General features: G+C 45.5%; 1 protein-coding gene across 1 annotated transcript in view; it reads right to left on the reverse strand.

The window, feature by feature from the left end:
• Positions 1 to 549: 549 nt before the first annotated feature.
• The window catches only part of LOC135711348 (microtubule-associated protein futsch), a 315,199-nt gene continuing 295,983 nt past the window's right edge, over positions 550 to 19,765 (reverse strand). Inside the window, exons 5-6 of the mRNA XM_065234141.1 lie at positions 5,266 to 19,719; positions 550 to 4,865 (exon numbers count right to left, since the gene is read on the reverse strand). Of these exons, the coding sequence (XP_065090213.1) occupies positions 4,696 to 4,865; positions 5,266 to 19,719 (14,624 nt within the window). The 3' untranslated portion in view covers positions 550 to 4,695. The remainder of the gene's footprint in view (positions 4,866 to 5,265; positions 19,720 to 19,765) is intronic.

Genomic DNA, 19,765 nt, shown 5'->3' on the forward strand with positions numbered 1-19,765 from the left:
AACTAAAGTCCTTTCCTTATTAAACCCAATATCCAAATCTGTTTCAAAGCTAGAGGCAGAGCCTTCAGATTCCCTTTTCCGTGCCAGGAATTGCTGGTTGTAGCTAGATGAGGAGGAAGCGAAAATTGAATTCAACAAATTTGTACGACTGCTGACGATCATCTTTTGGTACTTTTTGGAGAGCTCGAAGTCTTTTACGTCTCAACTTAATCGCATTCCGAACTTCGGAATTCCACCAAGGCACCGATTTTTTCCCTGGTTGGCCACTAGTTCTAGGGATATTGTTTTGGGCGATTTCGAAAAGACTAGCTGCGAAGGATTCAGGAGAAGTTGGAGGTTTGAATTGAGTGTTGCCTAAAGGGTGCCACTTTCATAGAAGCGCACTGTCTGCGCATGGTGATATGGACGTCGCTGATTGGTTAGTGTTGTTTGTCGCTGTTCGTCAGAGGCGATTGTCGAGATGGTTGGTTCACTTTCGGTGGAGACGGAACAGTTTATTTTTGGGGACAGGATTATTCACAAAATAAATCATTCTGCGACGGTTGTACATTTTTCACTTTTATACTTTTTATTTGATTTTTGAATACAGTTTTTTTTTCTTGTATTTAGTTGACCATACATCGTAATAATAGATTATATTTTTCTTGTTCAATTAAATTGATTTGTTTTATATGGAATTTGTTGGTTTTTTTTTCTTTTGTTTTCTATCGAATAATTATGTGTAATTGTTTTTCCTTTCCTGTTGCTGCCGCAATGCTGCGCTCTTTTCTTGAGTTTAATGAATGACCATTGCACATGCGCTCGTAGACAACATACATTGCAGATTATGTGGTACGTGGCATTGATTTAGCGTGTGATCATTTGTAATTGTTGTCTTTTCTCGTATATTGATCATTGGAATTTGCGTGCGTGGCATTGTCTGAGAAAAGTGTGTCAGGGCTTAGGTTGACTGATTCTTTTTCTGTGCTTCAGTGACAAATGAATGAACCTGTTTTGTTTATAGTGAAATCTCGATGTGCAACAGTGTTGCCAGTTTTCTTTTTCTTCAATTTTAACCATCATAATAGAATACCAACAGTAAAGACCTTCAGGCGGGGAATGCATGTTTTTATGGTGAATTGGTAGGTGTCAACTAGAGATGCTGGCTCGCTTCGTTTTTTTTGTTTTTTTATTTTTGGAATTTTTGAACAGACGAAACATTGAATCAACTGACTAGATGAAGCTAAAATTGTTTTCATTTGTTTTTTTTTTATTACTGTGCCATAATCATAATACAGCTTATATTTTAAATAGTTCTTTTTGTTTGCTTTTTTAATACATGCAATGTGTCTTTCTATTTGTATTCCTTCAAAAAAGTGTTTGCGTACTTGTAATTTTTAAGTCTAATATCATTTCTTTTATGTTTTATCTTAGTCTTCTCTTTGCGTCCTTTTCTTGAACCAAGGAATAAGTCAACTTATCGCGTAAACATGTCGCAAACTCAGTAAAACTGCATCCCTGCAACTACGCTACTACATACACTTGGCTTGGCAGAACCGAACAATAACTCTCAACGCAATAAATAAATGTGTAAAATCACATCCAAAAAGTCTCTCACATGCAGTTTAGATCCACAAGCCATCGGTTTATTACTTCATTTGCTTTAAAGCGACACATCTTGCTTTACAGAGTTTTTACTTCTTTAGATTCTTTCCTAGAAAAGGCATTTCCGGCATTTCCCCTAGCACCATACTACGCACGTTTTTGGATTTTTGCTTTCTTTCAGTCGTTCCGTTGTTCCCTTTATTTAGTAGAATCATGGAACGCGATTTGATTTCCCTCCTTAGCTGGCGTAGTTGGCTTTACGCGCACACATGATAACATTCAACATTCATTAAAGTGTAGGTACACAGCTCAGTTCTCAATGCTTGTCGTTCAATGTACTGCTTACTACAGCCAACTTAGATTAAAAAGTACATAAGACTAAAAAATAGCTTCTTCTTTTTTATTCTTTGTTCTCTCACAGCAGCCAAACATAACAAAGAAGGCGTTGGAAAACTAGCAAAACTCACAGCTTACTTAGGTTTCGAAAATTTGAAAAGAAAGCGCGGTAGGGTTTTGTTTCAGCGGGGTTGTTCATCTTCCCGTTTAACGCTAACTATAACTTTTCTAAGCCATTGAAGAAGGATCCTTGTTGTGTTTGTTTTCGTTACTGTATCTTTTGCTGTGTATGTGTGTGTGTGTGTGTGTAGTTATCATCACTACTATAAAAGCTTAAAATCGCATATAAAAAATCGTCAATTTTCGTTCAACTATCCTTCCAGTTCCGGTACACACTGTTCTGCTGCGCTGACATTGATGCAGTTGGATTTCTGTTCTAAATACTTAACACTTGTTTTCTTTTTTTTTAGTATTAGCTGGCATAAACATCACTAAGATTTTGTTTTAGTTTCTAAGTTTTCTTTGTTTTTGTTCTTTTTATTTAGTATCAATCAACTGCTTGTGTGTAATGTAATATTTGTTCGAGAATAACTTGTTTTTTTTTTTTTAGATTTAATCTAAGAAACTTGCCTTATCATAAATTTAGCAGCTGGATGAACTAATACTATAATAGCATATGTAGAAAGGGGACTTGTTGGATTTTGGGGACGTAGGTACATTTTTTTGATAACTGGGATTGCCAAGCAAGTTTTATTATAGCCCTGCAATGGCGTGGCATTGGTTTTGTTTTACAAAAGTGGAAGGTCAAACCTTTTTCTAGACTGTGTTTTAAAGTTTCAAGTTGTCGGTATTAAAATAACAGCTGAATCGTGATGGAGTGAGAACATTGTGTTTGGTTGCTTCTATTTTTTTTTTAAGGAAGAGGAGGAACTAAATTCTAAACAAGTTTTTCATCCTATCTGATAGTTTTAGTCAACATGTTTGGTTTTCATTATCATTTTCTCTCTCTATGTATATATTAGCAGATTTTTTTTTTTTATTAAAGATTAAAGAGATTTTCTTTTGTAATAACCATCGCTTATCAACTTTCAAGGTTCCAGTTTTACCTTCTGGCGGAGCGGAGCTCCGTTTCGAACATTCCTGTGTAAGAGTTGTCTTTTTCTGTATGTATATAAAAATATACGATCTCGATAATTTGCCTTTGCTTGCGACTATGTAGTGTCATTCAACAGGCCAACGTGTCAATAGATTTATTAGTCGTAAATATATGAGTGAGTGTGAGGATTTTCTCTGTAATGTTGCTTCTCTAATAAATTGATAAGAATGTCCCGTTTGTTTTAGACTTTTCCTACAATCCTCGCTTCGATTGCCGCTCGCTCGCGGTGAAACGTCAAAATCGGTGATGTTTTGTTCTCGTTCTCATGAATAAGCATGTCAATACGTTTCACTACTAAACGCTATTATTGATCGGTGTAAAAATACTTCCAAAATGGCGTCGGTTTCTTGGCTGTCGTTCGAATGTGTCAAAATGTTAAAGTGCTCTCTAAAATATGGCGCGGGCGCGTGATTTGTGTGCATTGGTTTGTATGTTTGTATGTGTATGTTTACTTTCTGAAAAATACTTTAGACGGAAGTTGCGTCCGATTTTGACGCTTCACGACGAGGAAGTCACGGCAGTCGAACACGGGGATTCGCTTTAAATTTCAAGATTTTATAAACTTTCCTGTTTTGACAAAATACACCCGGTAAACGTTTTATTTTTCTCGCAGCTACGGCCACGTGGCATTGGTGTGTTTATAGGCCACTCTATTTGGAAATTTTTTGCTCACATTCGACTCAAGAAGTAACATTTTTACGCTTAAGGATCCGGGTGTTTGATTTAGTTTTTAGAAACTTTAAATGCCGTAGCCTGTTTTTCAATAATAAAAACAATATCACAACTCTAGCTACCTTGTTCTAGCTCTGCTGTAAGATTTTAATTAATCACTTTGATTCACTAAGACTCGTTCGTCGCTTTTTTGTTGATTCATTTGATAGGTACTGGTACGAATTAGCTCCTAGATACGGTTGTCTCTATCTTCGACCTGGTTTGGATGTTTTTTTTTGGCTTGGATTTCGCTCCTAGATTCTCGGTCTAATCATTATCGGTTGAGGTTAGATCTCAGCATTGGTTGATTTTGTCCACATTGGGCTCGCTCGCTACTGGTTGCCTGATTACTAAAGTAGGTTTGTGTGTGTGTGTGATCATTAAGCTCATATTAATTGTCTTCTCCTAGGTATTTGTTTTGTTTCATTCCTTTGTTAGGCTAGTGTTTCATAAATACTAACTATCACCTATTACAGAACATCGAATGTGTGTTTGTGTATGTGTATAAATGTATATGTGTGTGTCAGTGTATGTTGCTTACAGAAACGAAAGTGTTACATTTGAAAAAATATAGGAAATTCGAAATGTTTGTCCCTTTCCAGCTACCAGAAAGAGACCCTGTCGCTATATTTTAGAGATCCTAGGGACCCCTAACGCTCTAAAAACATAACAATATGTATGTAGGTATACAGGAATCTAGAGAGAGGGGGAGACGTGTTCCATTCTCCTGCGTCGTTTCGCCTGGGGTCTAAGTCGGGGGACATTGAGGTTCGAGTATTTCCTCACTGATGGTTGACTCCGGCGATGGCTGACGTAGCAATCGAAGAGTCACCCGGTGAGGACACCGACTGGGATTGTGTGTGGACCGTGTGGATGTCGCTGGAAAATGCTACAAATATCCCGCTGGCCTAGAATTCCAATCGGTAGGCCGAGCACGACGTTTCATGATCCTGCAGGTTGATCGTACAGCGGGCGGCCGACGGCGACAGGTCAATGTGGTACTTGGCGAGCAGGTCTTCGTTCTCCGATACCCAGTAACCGAGCACGTCCGTGTCGTAGGTTGGAATGATAGTTACCTCTGCGAATGGACGCAAAATACAATCGATTAGTTTTTGGAATCCGTTACTGGTCTGGAAACAGGTCGAGGCCGTGCACAGAACTTCTTCAAAGTGAAAGTTTTCTGGAGATGAAATCCCGATAACCTATCATATTGGATGCCTGCAGTATGTACAAAGTATGTGATTTACTTAATATATCTCTTTCTAGACTTTCAAATGAAAGTCAAATGTTTCGAACAAATGCCATATGTTTACCTTCATTACATTTATTGCGGAGTTCAAAACACCTTGAAAGATTTGTTGTATAAATTATTTTCAAAAAAAATGGCACCGAATATTTCAAACCACCGTTAATCATTTCCACCTCCTCGTGCACGACCTTGCCTGAACCCGCAAAACAGTAGAGAAAAAAAATCTTACCTAATTCTTTATCTTCCCACGTTTGCTTCGCCTCGAGCAAGGCATTGTACACCTCGCGGCTCGGTTCGGTTCCGGAGAAGACGTAGTACCGGGCTCGGACCCGCTTGAAAAATTCCACATTGGCATAGTACGAGTTGCCATGGTGCGGCACGTACGACAGGTCCACGTAGACCGGGCCGGGTTTCTTGGCGGCCTTGATCGGCGACTCCGATCGTTTCCGTAGGTTCTTTTCGTTGTTCAACTTCGTCTTGCTGAGGATCATCTTGCGTTCCTTCTTGGGGGTTGTTTTCATGTTTTCGTCGTTCAACGGAGCAGGAGATGGCAGGCCCAGTGGTTTGCCCCAGGACGCGAGCGGATCTTTGTCCTTATCCGATTGGGGTTGTTGTTTGCTGGTGCTGGTGCTTCCGCTGGATGTAACCGTAGTGCTGGACTGTGCTGTTGTGGTAAGTGTAGTTTGTGCTTCCATCGATGAAACTGTAGCCGGTAGACCGCTGGCGGTAAAGTCCAATTCTTTCTTACTGCTATCGGCAACCGTAGTTAAAGCGGATGAAGTCGTTGTCGTTGCTGCCATGAATTCCTTTTCGCTGGAGAAATGCATCGACTGAGTCATCAGGTCTACTTTATCGGACTTGGTGAACGCCTTCTCGAAATCCAGATCTGCCTCGTCCAGGAATTTGCGATCACTTCCAGTCTTGTGGAGGTGACTGGAGTCTACGCTACTTTCTCCACTGGAAGCGTACTCCATGTAGGTCTTGGCGAATGCTTTACCAGCGGCGATTGGAATCGGAACCGACTTGGTTGACGCCGCAGTGGCAGTAACCGACGTATCCGAGACATCTGGAAGCTGTCCGTAGAAGGAGGTGCTCATGGGATCAGGCTTGTACGCCGAAGCGATGGTAATGGCCGATTTGACCTCGTCGCTACCATACTGTGGAGGAATTTCGTCCTGGCTGTCGTCGATTTCAATGTCCGATTTCTTGCTCACACCGGAACTCGAATGCTGCAGTTCGTATTCATAGGTATACTTCGTGCTAGGTGATAGCGGAGCTTGTGAAGTAACACTCATTGGCGATCCGGGAGCATCTTCATCATGCCAAGCAGCGACGATCCGGGAAGCCTGTCCCGAAGAAATGTCCGATCGTGGCGACAGAACATCCTTATCGTCGTATTCTTCAGTTAGACTGCGGTCTTCAGTCGTGGACAAAGTGAGATTGGCTGGAGTTTTAATGGCATCCTTCAGGACCTTAGTTGTAGTAGTAGTCGTGGTCGTTGAGGTCGACATAGATTCTCCAGCACTGCTAGTGTCATCCTTCTTCGCATCTCCGGATACTTCTGTCTTAACTGTGCTGCCAACCTCGATCTTTTCACCGTCCTTAATTATGTAACGCTTAGTCGTCGTGGTTGTCGTGGTGGTAACCATTTCCTGCACTTCCTCGCTCGTGCCCTCGGGAATACGTTCGATCTGAGAATCAACCATATCTGGTGTAGAGGTACGGGTCATGTCCGGGGTGCTCATTCCGGAGCTGGTCTTCACCTCGTCGGTTTTCAACGTGTCCAGCAATTTCGGGAACGGAGACGTTGGTTTCGGAGATGATTCTGATGTTTCAATACCTGAACTGTGGCCGAGATTGATTGACTTGGACGCACTATCTGTACTACCTGTGTGAACGGACATCAGTCCCGGGCTGCTCTTACCAGATGGTACAGATTCTTTAGGTGTTGAAATACCAGACGCATCATCCTTCTGCTGCTTGACCGTCATCTGGCTGGAGGAAGTGACGCTTGTCATGCTACTGGCAACGGTGCTCTCTATATGATGTCCCAAACTAAAGTCTTCTCTCGCTATATTCGGACTGATCGGAGCAGTTGGTGGAGTCTTGGCCCCGCCGAGTAGTTCAGTACACTCTACCTTAGTACTTGTAGTCGTAGTCTTCGGAGCAGTAGTTTCTTCCACGGCGCTCATCTTGATCGTTACCTGTTTGGACGTACTTTCCGACAGACTGTCTTTTTCGATAAACGTATTTAACGATGCTGAGCTTCCTTCGAGCGAATCCTTCTCATGAGGACTGACCGATTTAATGCTGGACGCTTGTGATTTGTCTTTGTCGCCGGACATTGGAGTAGACTTGCCACTGTCTAGCAGTGGAAAGACAAGGGATGAGCTTTTACTCTCCTGCTTGGCCGATTCTTCCTTCTTCTCTGTGGTCTGAATCATTGAGATAACCGTCGTTGACATTTGCTCAATTTCCTTCATCGAACTGGCAGTATCCTTCAGTAACTTATCAACTCCCGGAATGATGGAATCATGTTGGTCTGGACTCTCATGTTCGGTTCCAGTAACCGGGAACCCTTGAGATTCCTGCTTTTCATCTGCCGGGAATTGAGTCGGTCCAAACAGTGACATTCCAATCTTGGATGCGCTCGTTTCTTGTTTCTTTTCCTTAAGCACCAATTCTTCAATCTTGGTTATACTGTCACGAGGAGTTTTCAGCATATGCAAGTCATCTCGGGACGCAGCTGCACTTTCTTCCAGTATTCCCAGAGCGCTACCTTCGAATCCACTACGCTGCGTTGTGGATGACATGACTACCGACATTGATTTCGAGCGAGATTCTTTCATGACGATCTTCTCCTCCTGCTCTTCGGCGTGATCGCTCAGGGCCGACGATGGACGTTCATCCTTGACAGCCGATTCTCGGCGTGATTCCGTCTTGGATTCAACGGTAGCCGATTTATCCGAAGCGTGACTTGCAGCCGATGTTGGTCTGGATGCTTCCTTCTCGTCCGCCTTCAGAGTTTCCTTCGTTTCGCCGACAACAGGTGACTTGTCCTTCTCGCTAACGTAACTGGCGGTGGATTCTGGTCGAGAAGCTTCCTTGGACTTTTCAGTTACTTTGGTCACTTCCTCCTCACCTCCACTTGCCGGAGAGTCTGGTCGTGAGAATGATTGTCCATTTAGAATCGGTTCACCGTGATAGCTTGCAACGGAGTCCTTTCTGGTGAGATCCTTCTCCGGAACACTGGAAACTGGGGCCTTCGATGTGAGCTCTGGCTCGTCTCCGCAGCTAGCTGGCGAATCAGGACGGGAGAATTCTTTCTCCTCTACGGATTCCACCTTCTGTTGCTTTTGAGCTTCTTGTGTGGTATCACTTGCTTGCTTTACGTCGATGACTTTGATGGTTTCCACTTCTGACTGAGCCTTCTTAACTTCCGGTTCATCATCAGCACAGCTATCTGGAGATTCCGGTCGGGAGAATTGTTTCTCATCTGGAATGGGTTCTCCGTGATAGCTGGCAACGGAGTCTTTTCTGGTAAGATCTTTCTCTTCTACATTAGTTTCTGGGTGTTTTGATGTGAGGTGTGGCTCGTCTCCGCAACTGGCAGGTGAGCCGGGACGTGAGAATTCTTTTTCTTCGACTGATTCCGCCTTCTGTTCTTTTTGAGTTTGTTGTGCGGCAACAGTTTCTTGCTTCACCTCTTCAACGCTGGTTTCTTGTTTCTTTTCTTCTTTTGGTTGATCACCGGCACAGCTGTCTGGAGATTCTGGACGCGAAAATGGTTTCTCATCGGGAATGGGTTCACCATGATAGCTGCAAGCGGAATCCGGACGGGCCAAGTCCTTCTCAACATACGTAGATTCTTGTTCCTTGGAGGGTACGACTTTATCGCTGGAGCAGCTGGCTGGTGAATCCGGTCGGGAATAGTCACCTTCAGCGGTCACTTTGTCAGTCGCTGCAACTTTAGTTTCAGTGGATGTAACCTTCTCACTTGCTTGGCTAGTTGCTGACTCTGGTCGTGAAGGTTCTTTGTCTTCCATCTTCGCAGGTGCTTTATCCGAGAGTCCATGACTACCTGCGGACTCCGGACGGGACTGATCTTTCTCGTCGATCTTTTTGTCTTTTTCACTGACATGGCTGGCGACGGATTCTGGGCGAGATGAAGCCTTCTCATCTTTCGGTTCCCCCTTGGAAGCACTTTCCGATTCCTGAGTCTTGATGCTTATGTGGCTAGCTGCAGATTCTGGTCTCGAAACCGGTTTTTCTTGTTCGGGAGCAGTTGAGGACTTCTCACTCACATGACTGGCAGCCGATGTCGGTCGGGATGTTTCTTTTTCCGGGTCTGTCTTCAGAACGTCCTTTTCGCTTACTTTACTAATCGTAGATTCTCGACGTTCCACTTCCTTGTCTTTTTCGCTAATGTGGCTAGCAGTCGATTCCGGTCTGGAAGCGGGTTTATCCTCGATCTTGGTTTCAGCAGATTTTTCCTTTTCACTCACATGACTACCGGCAGACTCAGGTCTGGATGCTTCCCTACCATCCATCTTTGCCTCTACTGGTGATGCCTTGTCAAGAACCGGTGCTTTATCACCAGCAGACGATTCCGGACGAGAAGCTTCCTTCGCTTCACTAGCGACTGACTGTGGCCTAGATGGCTCCTTCTCCGTTGTTGCTTCTGTCTTTGCATCGACAGCAGGTGATTTATCGCTCAAGTGACTTGACGATGACGCCGGTCGGGATACTTCTTTCTCTTCTGCTTTAGCACCGCTAGCTGCCGATGAAGTACGAGAGCTATCCTTCTCATCGACTGTTTCGGTCACAGAAGGCTTCTCCGATGGAGCTGTTTCGCTTACATGGCTTACTGCCGATGCTGGTCGTGATTCTCCCTTTTCGGAAGACTTGTCCTGTGCTTTGTCGGATGCTGCTGAAGTTGGACGAGAGTCAGCTTTTTCCGATGTCTTCTCAGCCGCTTTGTCTTCCTTCAGTTGAGACTTATCTGAGGTCATTTGTTCGCTCATGTGGCTGGCTGCCGATTCGGGTCGAGACGCTTCCTTCTCCGAAAGCTTGTCAGCAGTAGCCTTCTCACTTACATGACTTGCTACGGATTCCGGACGTGAAGCATCCTTGGCATCCGTTTTAGGTTCAGATTTTTCCGAAGGAGCCTTTTCACTTACATGCGAAGCCACGGAGGCAGGTCTAGAGCTCTCCTTCTCATCTGACTTCGCAACGCTTTCAGCAGCCTTATCGCTTACATGACTGGCAGCTGATTCAGGTCTGGACGTAGTCTTCTCATCAGCTGTAGTCGCCTTTTCACTGACATGACTTGTTACGGATTCCGGACGTGAAGCATCCTTGGTATCCGTTTTAGGCTCAGATTTTTCCGAAGGAGCCTTTTCACTTACATGCGAAGCCACGGAGGCAGGTCTAGAGCTCTCCTTCTCATCTGACTTCGCAACGCTTTCAGCAGCCTTATCGCTTACATGACTGGCAGCTGATTCAGGTCTGGACGTAGTCTTCTCATCAGCTGTAGTCGCCTTTTCACTGACATGACTTGTTACGGATTCCGGACGTGAAGCATCCTTGGTATCCGTTTTAGGCTCAGATTTTTCCGAAGGAGCCTTTTCACTTACATGCGAAGCCACGGAGGCAGGTCTAGAGCTCTCCTTCTCATCTGACTTCGCAACGCTATCAGCAGCCTTATCGCTTACATGACTGGCAGCTGATTCAGGTCTGGATGTGGTCTTCTCATCAGCTGCAGTCGCTTTCTCACTGACATGACTTGTTACGGATTCCGGACGTGAAGCATCCTTGGCATCCGTTTTAGGCTCAGATTTTTCCGAAGGAGCTTTTTCACTTACATGCGAAGCCACGGATGCAGATCTAGAGCTCTCCTTCTCATCTGACTTCACAATAGTATCAGCAGCCTTATCGCTTACATGACTGGCAGCTGATTCAGGTCTGGACGTGGTCTTCTCATCAGCTGTAGTCGCCTTTTCACTGACATGACTTGTTACGGATTCCGGACGTGAAGCATCCTTGGTATCCGTTTTAGGCTCAGATTTTTCCGAAGGAGCCTTTTCACTTAAATGTGAAGCCACGGATGCAGGTCTAGAGCTCTCCTTCTCATCTGACTTCACAATACTATCAGCAGCCTTATCGCTTACATGGCTGGCAGCTGATTCAGGTCTGGACGTGGTCTTCTCATCAGCTGCAGTTGCCTTCTCACTGACATGACTTGTAACGGATTCCGGACGTGAAGCATCCTTGGCATCCGTTTTAGGTTCAGATTTTTCCGAAGGAGCCTTTTCACTTACATGCGAAGCCACGGATGCAGGTCTAGAGCACTCCTTCTCATCTGACTTCACAATACTATCAGCAGCCTTATCGCTAACATGACTGGCAGCTGATTCAGGTCTGGACGTGGTCTTCTCATCAGCTGCCGTCGCTTTCTCACTGACATGACTTGCCGCTGAAATGGGTCTGGAAGCATCCTTGTCATCATGTTTTGATTCCTCCTTCTCACTGATGTGACTAGCAACGGATTCTGGTCTTGACGGTTCTTTCGATTCTGGTGCCAGTAGTTTAGTTTCCACTGCGGGAATTGTTTCTTCAATGTTGTCACTCACATGACTTGCAACTGATTCTGGTCGAATGGTTTCTTTTGTATCTAGTTTAGTTTCGACTTTGTCGCTGATATGAGATGCAGCAGATTCCGGTCGTGAAGTTTGCTTGGTTTCTGTTTTTATCTCAGCCTTCTCACTTACGTGAGATGCAACTGATTCCGATCGTGAGGCTTCCTTCGCGTCTGATTTCGTGTCCGGTTTTTCAGCAACGAGTGATGCAACAGATTCTGGTCTAGATGGTTCCTTTGACTCGATTTTCGCTTCTGGCTTATCAGTCGTAGCCTTCTCACTGACATGAGATGAAGCTGATTCTGGCCGTGAAGCTTCCTTAGCATCTGCATCTTTAGTTTCTTCTAGCTTATCGGACGGTTTCTTCTCGCTGATATGAGAAGCAACCGATTCCGGACGTGAAGCCTCTTTAGCTTCTTCTTGCTTGGCTTCAACTTTCTCGCTGACGTGAGAAGTAGCGGATTCCGGTCGTGAAACCGCTTTATCTTCTTCTTGTTTGGATTCTGGTTTCTCGCTGACGTGAGAAGCAACTGATTCTGGTCGTGATGCTTCCTTAGAATCTCCTTTCTTGTCTTCTGCTTTTTCAGATGGAGCCTTCTCGTTAATGACAGAAGCAACCGATTCTGGTCGAGAACTAGCATTAGCCTCTTCTTGCTGGGCTTCTGCCTTATCGGTCGGTGCTTTTTCACTGACGTGCGATGCCACTGATTCTGGTCGTGAATCCTCTTTAGTGTCTGGTTTCTCGGAAGGTGCCGTTTCGCTGACATGAGAGGTGGCTGACTCTGGTCGTGAAGCCACCTTAGAATCCTCCTGCTTGCTTTCTGTTTTTTCAGATGGAGCCTTTTCACTAACATGAGACGCTACCGACTCAGGTCGTGAAGTCTGTTTTGCTTCATCTTGCTTGGTTTCTGTCTTCTCACTGATATGAGAAGCGACTGATTCTGGTCGTGAAGCATCTTTAAGATCTTCTACCTTTTCAGAAGTTGCTTTCTCACTCAAGTGAGAAATGACCGACTCTGGTCGTGATGCTTGTTTGACTCCTTCCTGCTTGGTTTCTAAATTTTCGCTGACGTGTGATGCGACGGATTCTGGCCTGGAAACTCCTTTTGGCTCTTCTAGCTTATCTTCTGCTTTATCGGAAGGAGCTTTCTCACTCACATGTGAAGCAACAGATTCAGGTCTGGAAGCTTCCTTCAATTCTTCAGTTTTCTCAGAAGGAGCCTTCTCACTCACATGTGAAGCGACAGATTCAGGCCTGGAAGCTCCCTTTGGTTCTTCCAGCTTGTCTTCAGCTTTTTCGGAAGAAGCCTTCTCACTGACGTGAGAAGCTGCTGACTCTGGTCGTGAAGCTCCCTTGTCTTCTGTTTTGTCAGATGAAGCTTTCTCACTGGTGTGAGAAGCGACTGATTCCGGGCGTGATGTTTGCTTAGATTCTTCTTGCTTGACTTCTACCTTTTCGGAAGCAGCCTTCTCGCTCAGGTGAGAAGCGACGGATTCAGGTCGAGAGACTTCTTTAACATCAGCCTTCTCACTAACATGGGAAGCTACTGATTCTGGCCGGGAAGCATCTTTAATTTCTTCCTTCTTAACTTCCATCTTCTCACTGACATGAGACGCAGCTGATTCTGGTCGTGAAACCTCCTGCTTGGTTTCTGCCTTTTCAAGCGGGGTCTTGTCACTCACATGAGAAGCACCCGACTCAGGTCGAGAAGCTTCTTTGTTATCTTCTTGCTTGATTTCTACCTTCTCAGAGGCAGCCTTATCACTGACATGAGATGCAGCCGATTCTGGCCGTGAAGCAACCTTAGATTCTTCTGGTTTGGCTTCTACCTTCTCGGATGATGCTTGCTCACTAGCATGAGAAATAACTGATTCTGGTCGTGAAGCCTCTTTTACGTCTTCCCTCTCGGATGGAGCCTTCTCGCTGATGTGAGAGACAACGGATTCCGGTCGTGAAACCTGCTTATCATCTTGCTTGGTTTCTTCTTTCTCAGATGCAGCCTTTTCACTGACGTGAGATACAGCCGACTCTGGACGTGAAGGTTCTTTAGTTTCCGCATTTTCGCTGATATGAGAAGCGACCGATGTTGGTCGCGAAGTATCTTTTACTTCATCCTGCTTGACTTCCGCCTTTTCGGAAGAAGTCTTCTCACTTATGTGAGAAGCCACCGATTCCGGTCGAGAAGCATCCTTAGCTTCTGCTTTCTCACTGGCATGAGAGGTAGCTGATTCTGGTCGTGACGTTGCCTTTTCGTCTTGCTTAGCCTCAAGCTGAGCAGCAGGAATAACTTTCTCGCTCACGTGAGATGCAGTGGACTCTGGCCGAGATGCTTCTTTCACTTCGTGCTCTTCATCAGTCTTATCCGACAAAGCCTTCTCACTGACGTGAGACACAACGGAATCTGGTCGAGATACTTGCTTTTCATCGTCCTTTACATCAGACTTATCTGATGTAGCCTTTTCACTGACATGGGAAGCAGTTGACTCGGGTCGTGATTGGTCTTTAGCTGCATCAACTTTAACTTCGGTAACAGGTGATTTCTCAACTGATGCTACTGATTCTGGGCGAGATACTTCAGTTGGTGCAGATGCTTTTCCACTGATGTGGCTAGCAGCTGATTCCGGTCTCGACAGCTCTTGTTTAGAATCAACATCAACAGTGCCCTTCTCTTCTGGTTTGGCTGCAACAACTGCCTCTGCCGTAACAGACTTCTCGGATACGGTTTTTTGGCTTGTTATGGATTCGGGACTGGACAGATCATCACTCTTCTTTATCGAGCTAGCCTGTAGTATAGTTGGCTCAGCAAATACCTCCTGATGCTTGTCGTCAACCTTGTCCGACTCCTTGAGGAATTCAGCAACCGACTTGACGTCAGCTGCATCTTCTTTTAAATCACTAACGTGACTTGAAATCGAATGAGCTCGCGAAGAGTCACGCTCGTCGAGAATCGAGCTCTCGTCTTTGGTGTAGTCGCGTTCGCTGAAGGTGCTGATAGCAGACTCACGCCTCGAGTCGTCGATCTGGTCGTATTGCTCCGCAATGGATTCCTTACGATTTTCGAAAGCCTTTTCAGGAATCTTCTTAGCTTCAATCACCACTTTCTCTGATAGTTCATGCTTATCTTTCTCTTCAATCGACGTTGGCGATGTCTTCAAATCTGGTGACGATTTTCCTGAGGATGTGGGACTTGATTTTTCGTCTTGCTTCACTTCTGGCAATTGTGGTTTCTCGATCTTTCCTTCAGAAGTTTCTTCTTGTGTAATTTCCTCGTCTACCTTGATTTCTGGAGTTGTTTTTCCAGAAACAGAGGGCTCCGGAGTTGCCGTTTTGGAGAAGGTGATTGTTCCATCTGGGCAGATAACCGTTTCTTCACCACCATCCTCGCTGCTAGCGGTGACAAGCATTCGTTGAACTGTACCTACATCTTCTTCACGGGCTGTTCCCAGCGATAGCTTGCGTTCCAGTTCTTGTGGATCGAAACCAGGAATGATTTCTTCGAGATCCTTATCGGACTTAAGAACTTGGGCAACGTTTGCTACTATCTTGGCGACATCTTCTGGGGTTCTGGCTCGTGGTGGAACACCGACAGGTTCAAGTTTTGGTACCGCGTCTTTTTTGTCATCCTTTTGCGGCGGAGTAATGCGATCTTCCTCGTCTTCCTCCTTAATCTCACGAAGATTGGCTTCCTCGAAAGTAGAATACTTCACATCTTCGATAACGTACGAACCAGTCATCTGCTTGGATTCTAGTTCTTCTAACTCCTTATCTTCGTCGATGTGATGCGGAATGTTGACCATGGTCTTCATATCGCCAACTTTGTCGGCATCGCTGACCGGCGAATCTAGTGTTGTTATATGAGTCTCTCGCAGTTCCTGAGTGAATGTTCGTTCGTAACCGAAAGGTGTTTCGAAACCAACAGCTGGCTCAGGTGCTGGAGCCTTTGTCACTTCCTTCTTCTCGCACACTTCTTCAACAACTTCCTTAGCCTTCAATTCTTCGATCTTGTCGGTCACCTCCTGAAGTCTCGTTTCAACTTGCTCGGTTTTATCCTTGAGCTTAGTTTCGACCTTATCGGCGACCTTCTCGATTCCTGACTTGATGCTGTCAGTAATGCCACCAAAGAAAGAGCTGATACCACTTTTAGCTTTCTGCTGAACTTGCTCAACAGCCTTGTTCACTTCATCATCCAGCTGTTTCTTGGTTTCATCAAGCTTACCCGCCACTTCTTGCTTAATATCTGTGGCAAGTTTTTCAAGCTCCTTCTTCTCAGTTTCTATGCTGGCAAGAACTTCATCGGCCTTGGTAGCAACCTTCTCAACGTCAGTCTTGAGTTTATCGACTCCAGATGCAACTTTATCGTCCAACTGTTGGGCTTTTTTCTGCAACTCTTCACCGACGGCATCAGCCTTAGCAGTGACCTCTTTCACTACTTCACTGGCAGCCTGTATAGCAGCTTTCTCCGCTTCCTGACCCATTTTAGCCACCGTTTCGTTCACCATTTTATCGGCAGCGATAACTTCCTCCTTCACCTTATCAACGACTTCTTCCTTGCGTTCAACAATTTCCTTAACCATCTCGTCTTTTATGGACACCAGGTCCGACGTGGTTTCCTTTGCCTTATCGTCGATGATTTGCTTCAATTCTTCCAACTTTTCTTCAGCCTTCTGAGGCACACCCCAAATTTCATCCAGAACTGATGGTTCCGTCGGAACTGGCACCTTAGGTTCGACCTTTTTAGGAACGATTACCTCTTCGTGAACTGACTTTTTGTCTTCTTCGTCATCGTTCTCAGTTGCTGGTGTTGTTTCCACCTTTGTAACTGCTGGTTGTTTCTGAATTTCCGGTTCTGTTGGAATAATTTGCGATTCAAGATCTTTCAGCACGGCAGCCTCATCCAGCTTACCCTTTACCAGTGATGACTGAGTATCCAGCTTAGGGGGTTTTTCAACCTTGGTATCAATTTCAACTTTCTCGACTACCTCCTGGACTTCCTGCTGTATGTCCTTTACCGTATCACATAATCTATCACTTTCAGCAGACTTGTCCACTACTACTTTATCAGTCTTCTCTGGTTCCTTCACTTCAGTCTCCTTCAAATCCTCAGCATCAGGCTTTGCCTTGGTGTCACATTCTTTCTCGTCCTCCTTGTCCTTATCTTCACTGTACTCTTCAAAGTCAGCTTCCTCGTGCATCGGCAAATCGGCGACCTCGTCTGGAGTCTTAACAACATCACGCATATGAGCTTGCTGAGCGCTGAAGTGCATCTTTGCCGGTGTTGGTCTTTCCAATGGCTCGTACACAGTCGGCGGGAGAGTTGGTGCAACTTCAACCTCTTTGGTTTGTTCCTTAACATGCTTTTCTTCGATTACCAAATCTTCCTTGATTTCGTCTAGCGGAATACGTTCGTCTTCAGGCAATGTTGGAGCCGTTGTAGTTGCACCTGATTCTGCTGTAGCCGATACTCGTTCTTCGTGATGGCTCTCGTGCGGTGGTTCGATGTGTTCCTTTGGAACCGGTTCCGGCTCGTTTTCATCTCGCGTGTCGCTTGTCTTCTTGGTACTGCTCACCTTTTCGTCAGGACTGATCGATGACATTTCTTCCGTTTTTAGACCGTCCATGGAGGTTTCCATTTTAGACTTGGCAATCTCCTTGGCGGAAGCAATGATATCCTGAACTTCTTCTTCGATATCCTGCTTGTGCTTGGGAGACAGCTTTTCCGCTTCCTTCGGTTCTTCTTTGACATCTTCGACAGCTTCTTTCTCGACCACAGATTCCTTATCATCTTGTTTGGCTTCTTCTATCTGTTGTTCATCGTCTGCCTGCTCACCTTCGATGATTTCAACCACCTCAGCCGATTCACCCTCAGCCTTTGCCACATCAGCTTTCTCTTCTTTCTCTCCTTCCAAGCTGTCGCGCTTACGCTTCTCCGATTCTTCGGAATCGCGCTGGTGCTTCTGAATTTCTTCTTCCTTCGTAGCACTGCTCTCCGGTTCATTGATCGAGTCTTCCGTATACTGTTCCTCCTTTTCAATGATCAAGTATTCTTCCTCTTCTTCCGGTTCGGTAGTGCTATCTTGAATTTCACGATGTTCGGACAGAATTTCGCGCCGTTTTACCTGGTTGGAGTCACGCTTGAAGACGGCTTCAATTTCACGGACCGCTTCTTGTTCCTCCTTCAGTTCGGCCAAATGTTGCTGTTGAATGGCGTCAATATCAGTTCCCCCTGCTGCAGCAGAAGCTATCGTATCGACGATGCGTTTCTGTACGGCAACTCCAGCTTCGTCGGCACTAGGCGTGGATACCAGGCTGGAATCGGTAGTTCCGTTCTTATCCAGCTTGGCCTTACGGATGACGGCATCCTTCTCGGATTTGAGTACCTTCTTGGCCTTGATGGGACTTCCTCCTACGGCGGAGGCTGGCGTGGTACCCTTCGGGCGACGGGAAATCGGTTTGCGTTCGAACTTGGGAGGAGATTCCTTCTTTTCCGTAGAGTCTCTCTTAGCCGGAGTGGGTTTAGCAGCCGGTCGTTGACGCGCTTCCAATACCTTTCGGTTGTTGGCATCCTTAGCACTCTTGGCGGGTGTGCTTTTCGGGCTTGCCTTACCTGGTCTGGTGCCGATAGGCTTCGTGGTCTTCGGAGGACCAGCTGCCTTCTTGGGTTCATCGTCTTTCGACACTCCGTTAGTCAATTTGGGTTCTACTGATTTTTTGGGAGTCGTAGGAGAAGATTTGTTGGTCTCTTCCCTCTTCTTGATCGGTTTCGCTGTTGCCTTAGGAGGCTTGGAGTCAAATCGTGAGCGAGCTGTAGCTGGTCTGCCCGATTTCTCGGAAGACTTTTTAATGGCTTTGGTGTCTTCCTTCACAGCTACTGATTCGTCTTTTTTGGAGTCTTTTTGTTCGTCTTCTTTTTTGTCCTTATCTTGATCGAGCTTCTTCTCTGGGATTGCTTCTTCAGCGGCTACCTTCTTTTCGGTTTCATCCTTATCGGAGCCGCCATCTGAAGAGTCCTTCTTTTCGTCTAGGTCAATCTTTTTGCTCGATTCGATCAACATGCTGTCGATCTTTTTCGATTCGGTAGATGTCGTCTTGAACGCCTTCGATTTGCCGAGTGTAACCTTAGCCGTGGCAATGGTAGCGACACTTGACTTCGTTAGATGCTTTTCCAGCTTTCCTTCATCCGCCGAGCTATCCATGATGTCCGAAGAGCTCTTGGTGGCGTCGGCCAGTTTGTTGTCGATCATTTTCATCTTGTTGTCTAAAATCTTATTATCCTTCTCAGATGGTTTCGTTGACTTGGACGGAAGGATTGGCTCGGGAATGATCTTATCGATGGATGATGATTTCAGTGATTTCTTTGTGAGTGCTTGCGACGAGATGCTCGGCGCGATTGACTTGACGGTGCAAACTGGTTGGCGCATGAATTCTACGTTCTTCATCTTTTCCAGTCCTTCGAGGATTTTGTACTCTGGTGCGGATCCGGGGAAGAGTATTCTGGTGATGTTGTCCTCCGGATTGGCCGGGGTCCAAACCAGCAGGGCGCAGATTGATATTATATTCTGCATGGGGAATACGAATTCTTTGGAATCTTTTGGAGCAAACAGCTTCGGATCGGCAGCGTTCCACTTGGCCAGGAACTCTTTCACCTCTTTGGAATCCTTAGCCGGGCTGATGACGTACATGTCTAGCGTTCCATGACCGACCTTATGGTACAGATTGATGGGTTCAGCATCACGGTAGCAATTTTGTGCTTTCAAGTTTAAAGTTTTCAGGTTTGTCACTATTTGGTGACCTTCCTCGATGAGATCGACTAGCAAGGGATCGCGATCTTTATCACCATCGGGGCTGAGGAGTCCCTTGCGTTCCGGAATGTTGCAGAAGAAGTGCCCAATCTGTGGATAGACATGAGCTTCGTGCTTACGCTCGACTACTGCCGAGATGCCCTTGATGTTGGTATTGTTGACTCGGGTCATCAGTACTGCATCCAAGCGATCCAGATGGCGCACAAAGTCCCAGAAGCATGATTTTCTGCTGAAACCACCGTCAACTGTAAAGTGAAATCGAAATATTAGCGAACATAGGTTGTTTCCTTC

This window comes from Ochlerotatus camptorhynchus, unplaced genomic scaffold (assembly GCF_037179485.1).
Source record: "Ochlerotatus camptorhynchus isolate MF236.1 unplaced genomic scaffold, CSIRO-AGI_Acam_v1.1 ptg000432l, whole genome shotgun sequence".
Classification (NCBI taxonomy): Eukaryota; Metazoa; Arthropoda; class Insecta; order Diptera; family Culicidae; genus Ochlerotatus; species Ochlerotatus camptorhynchus.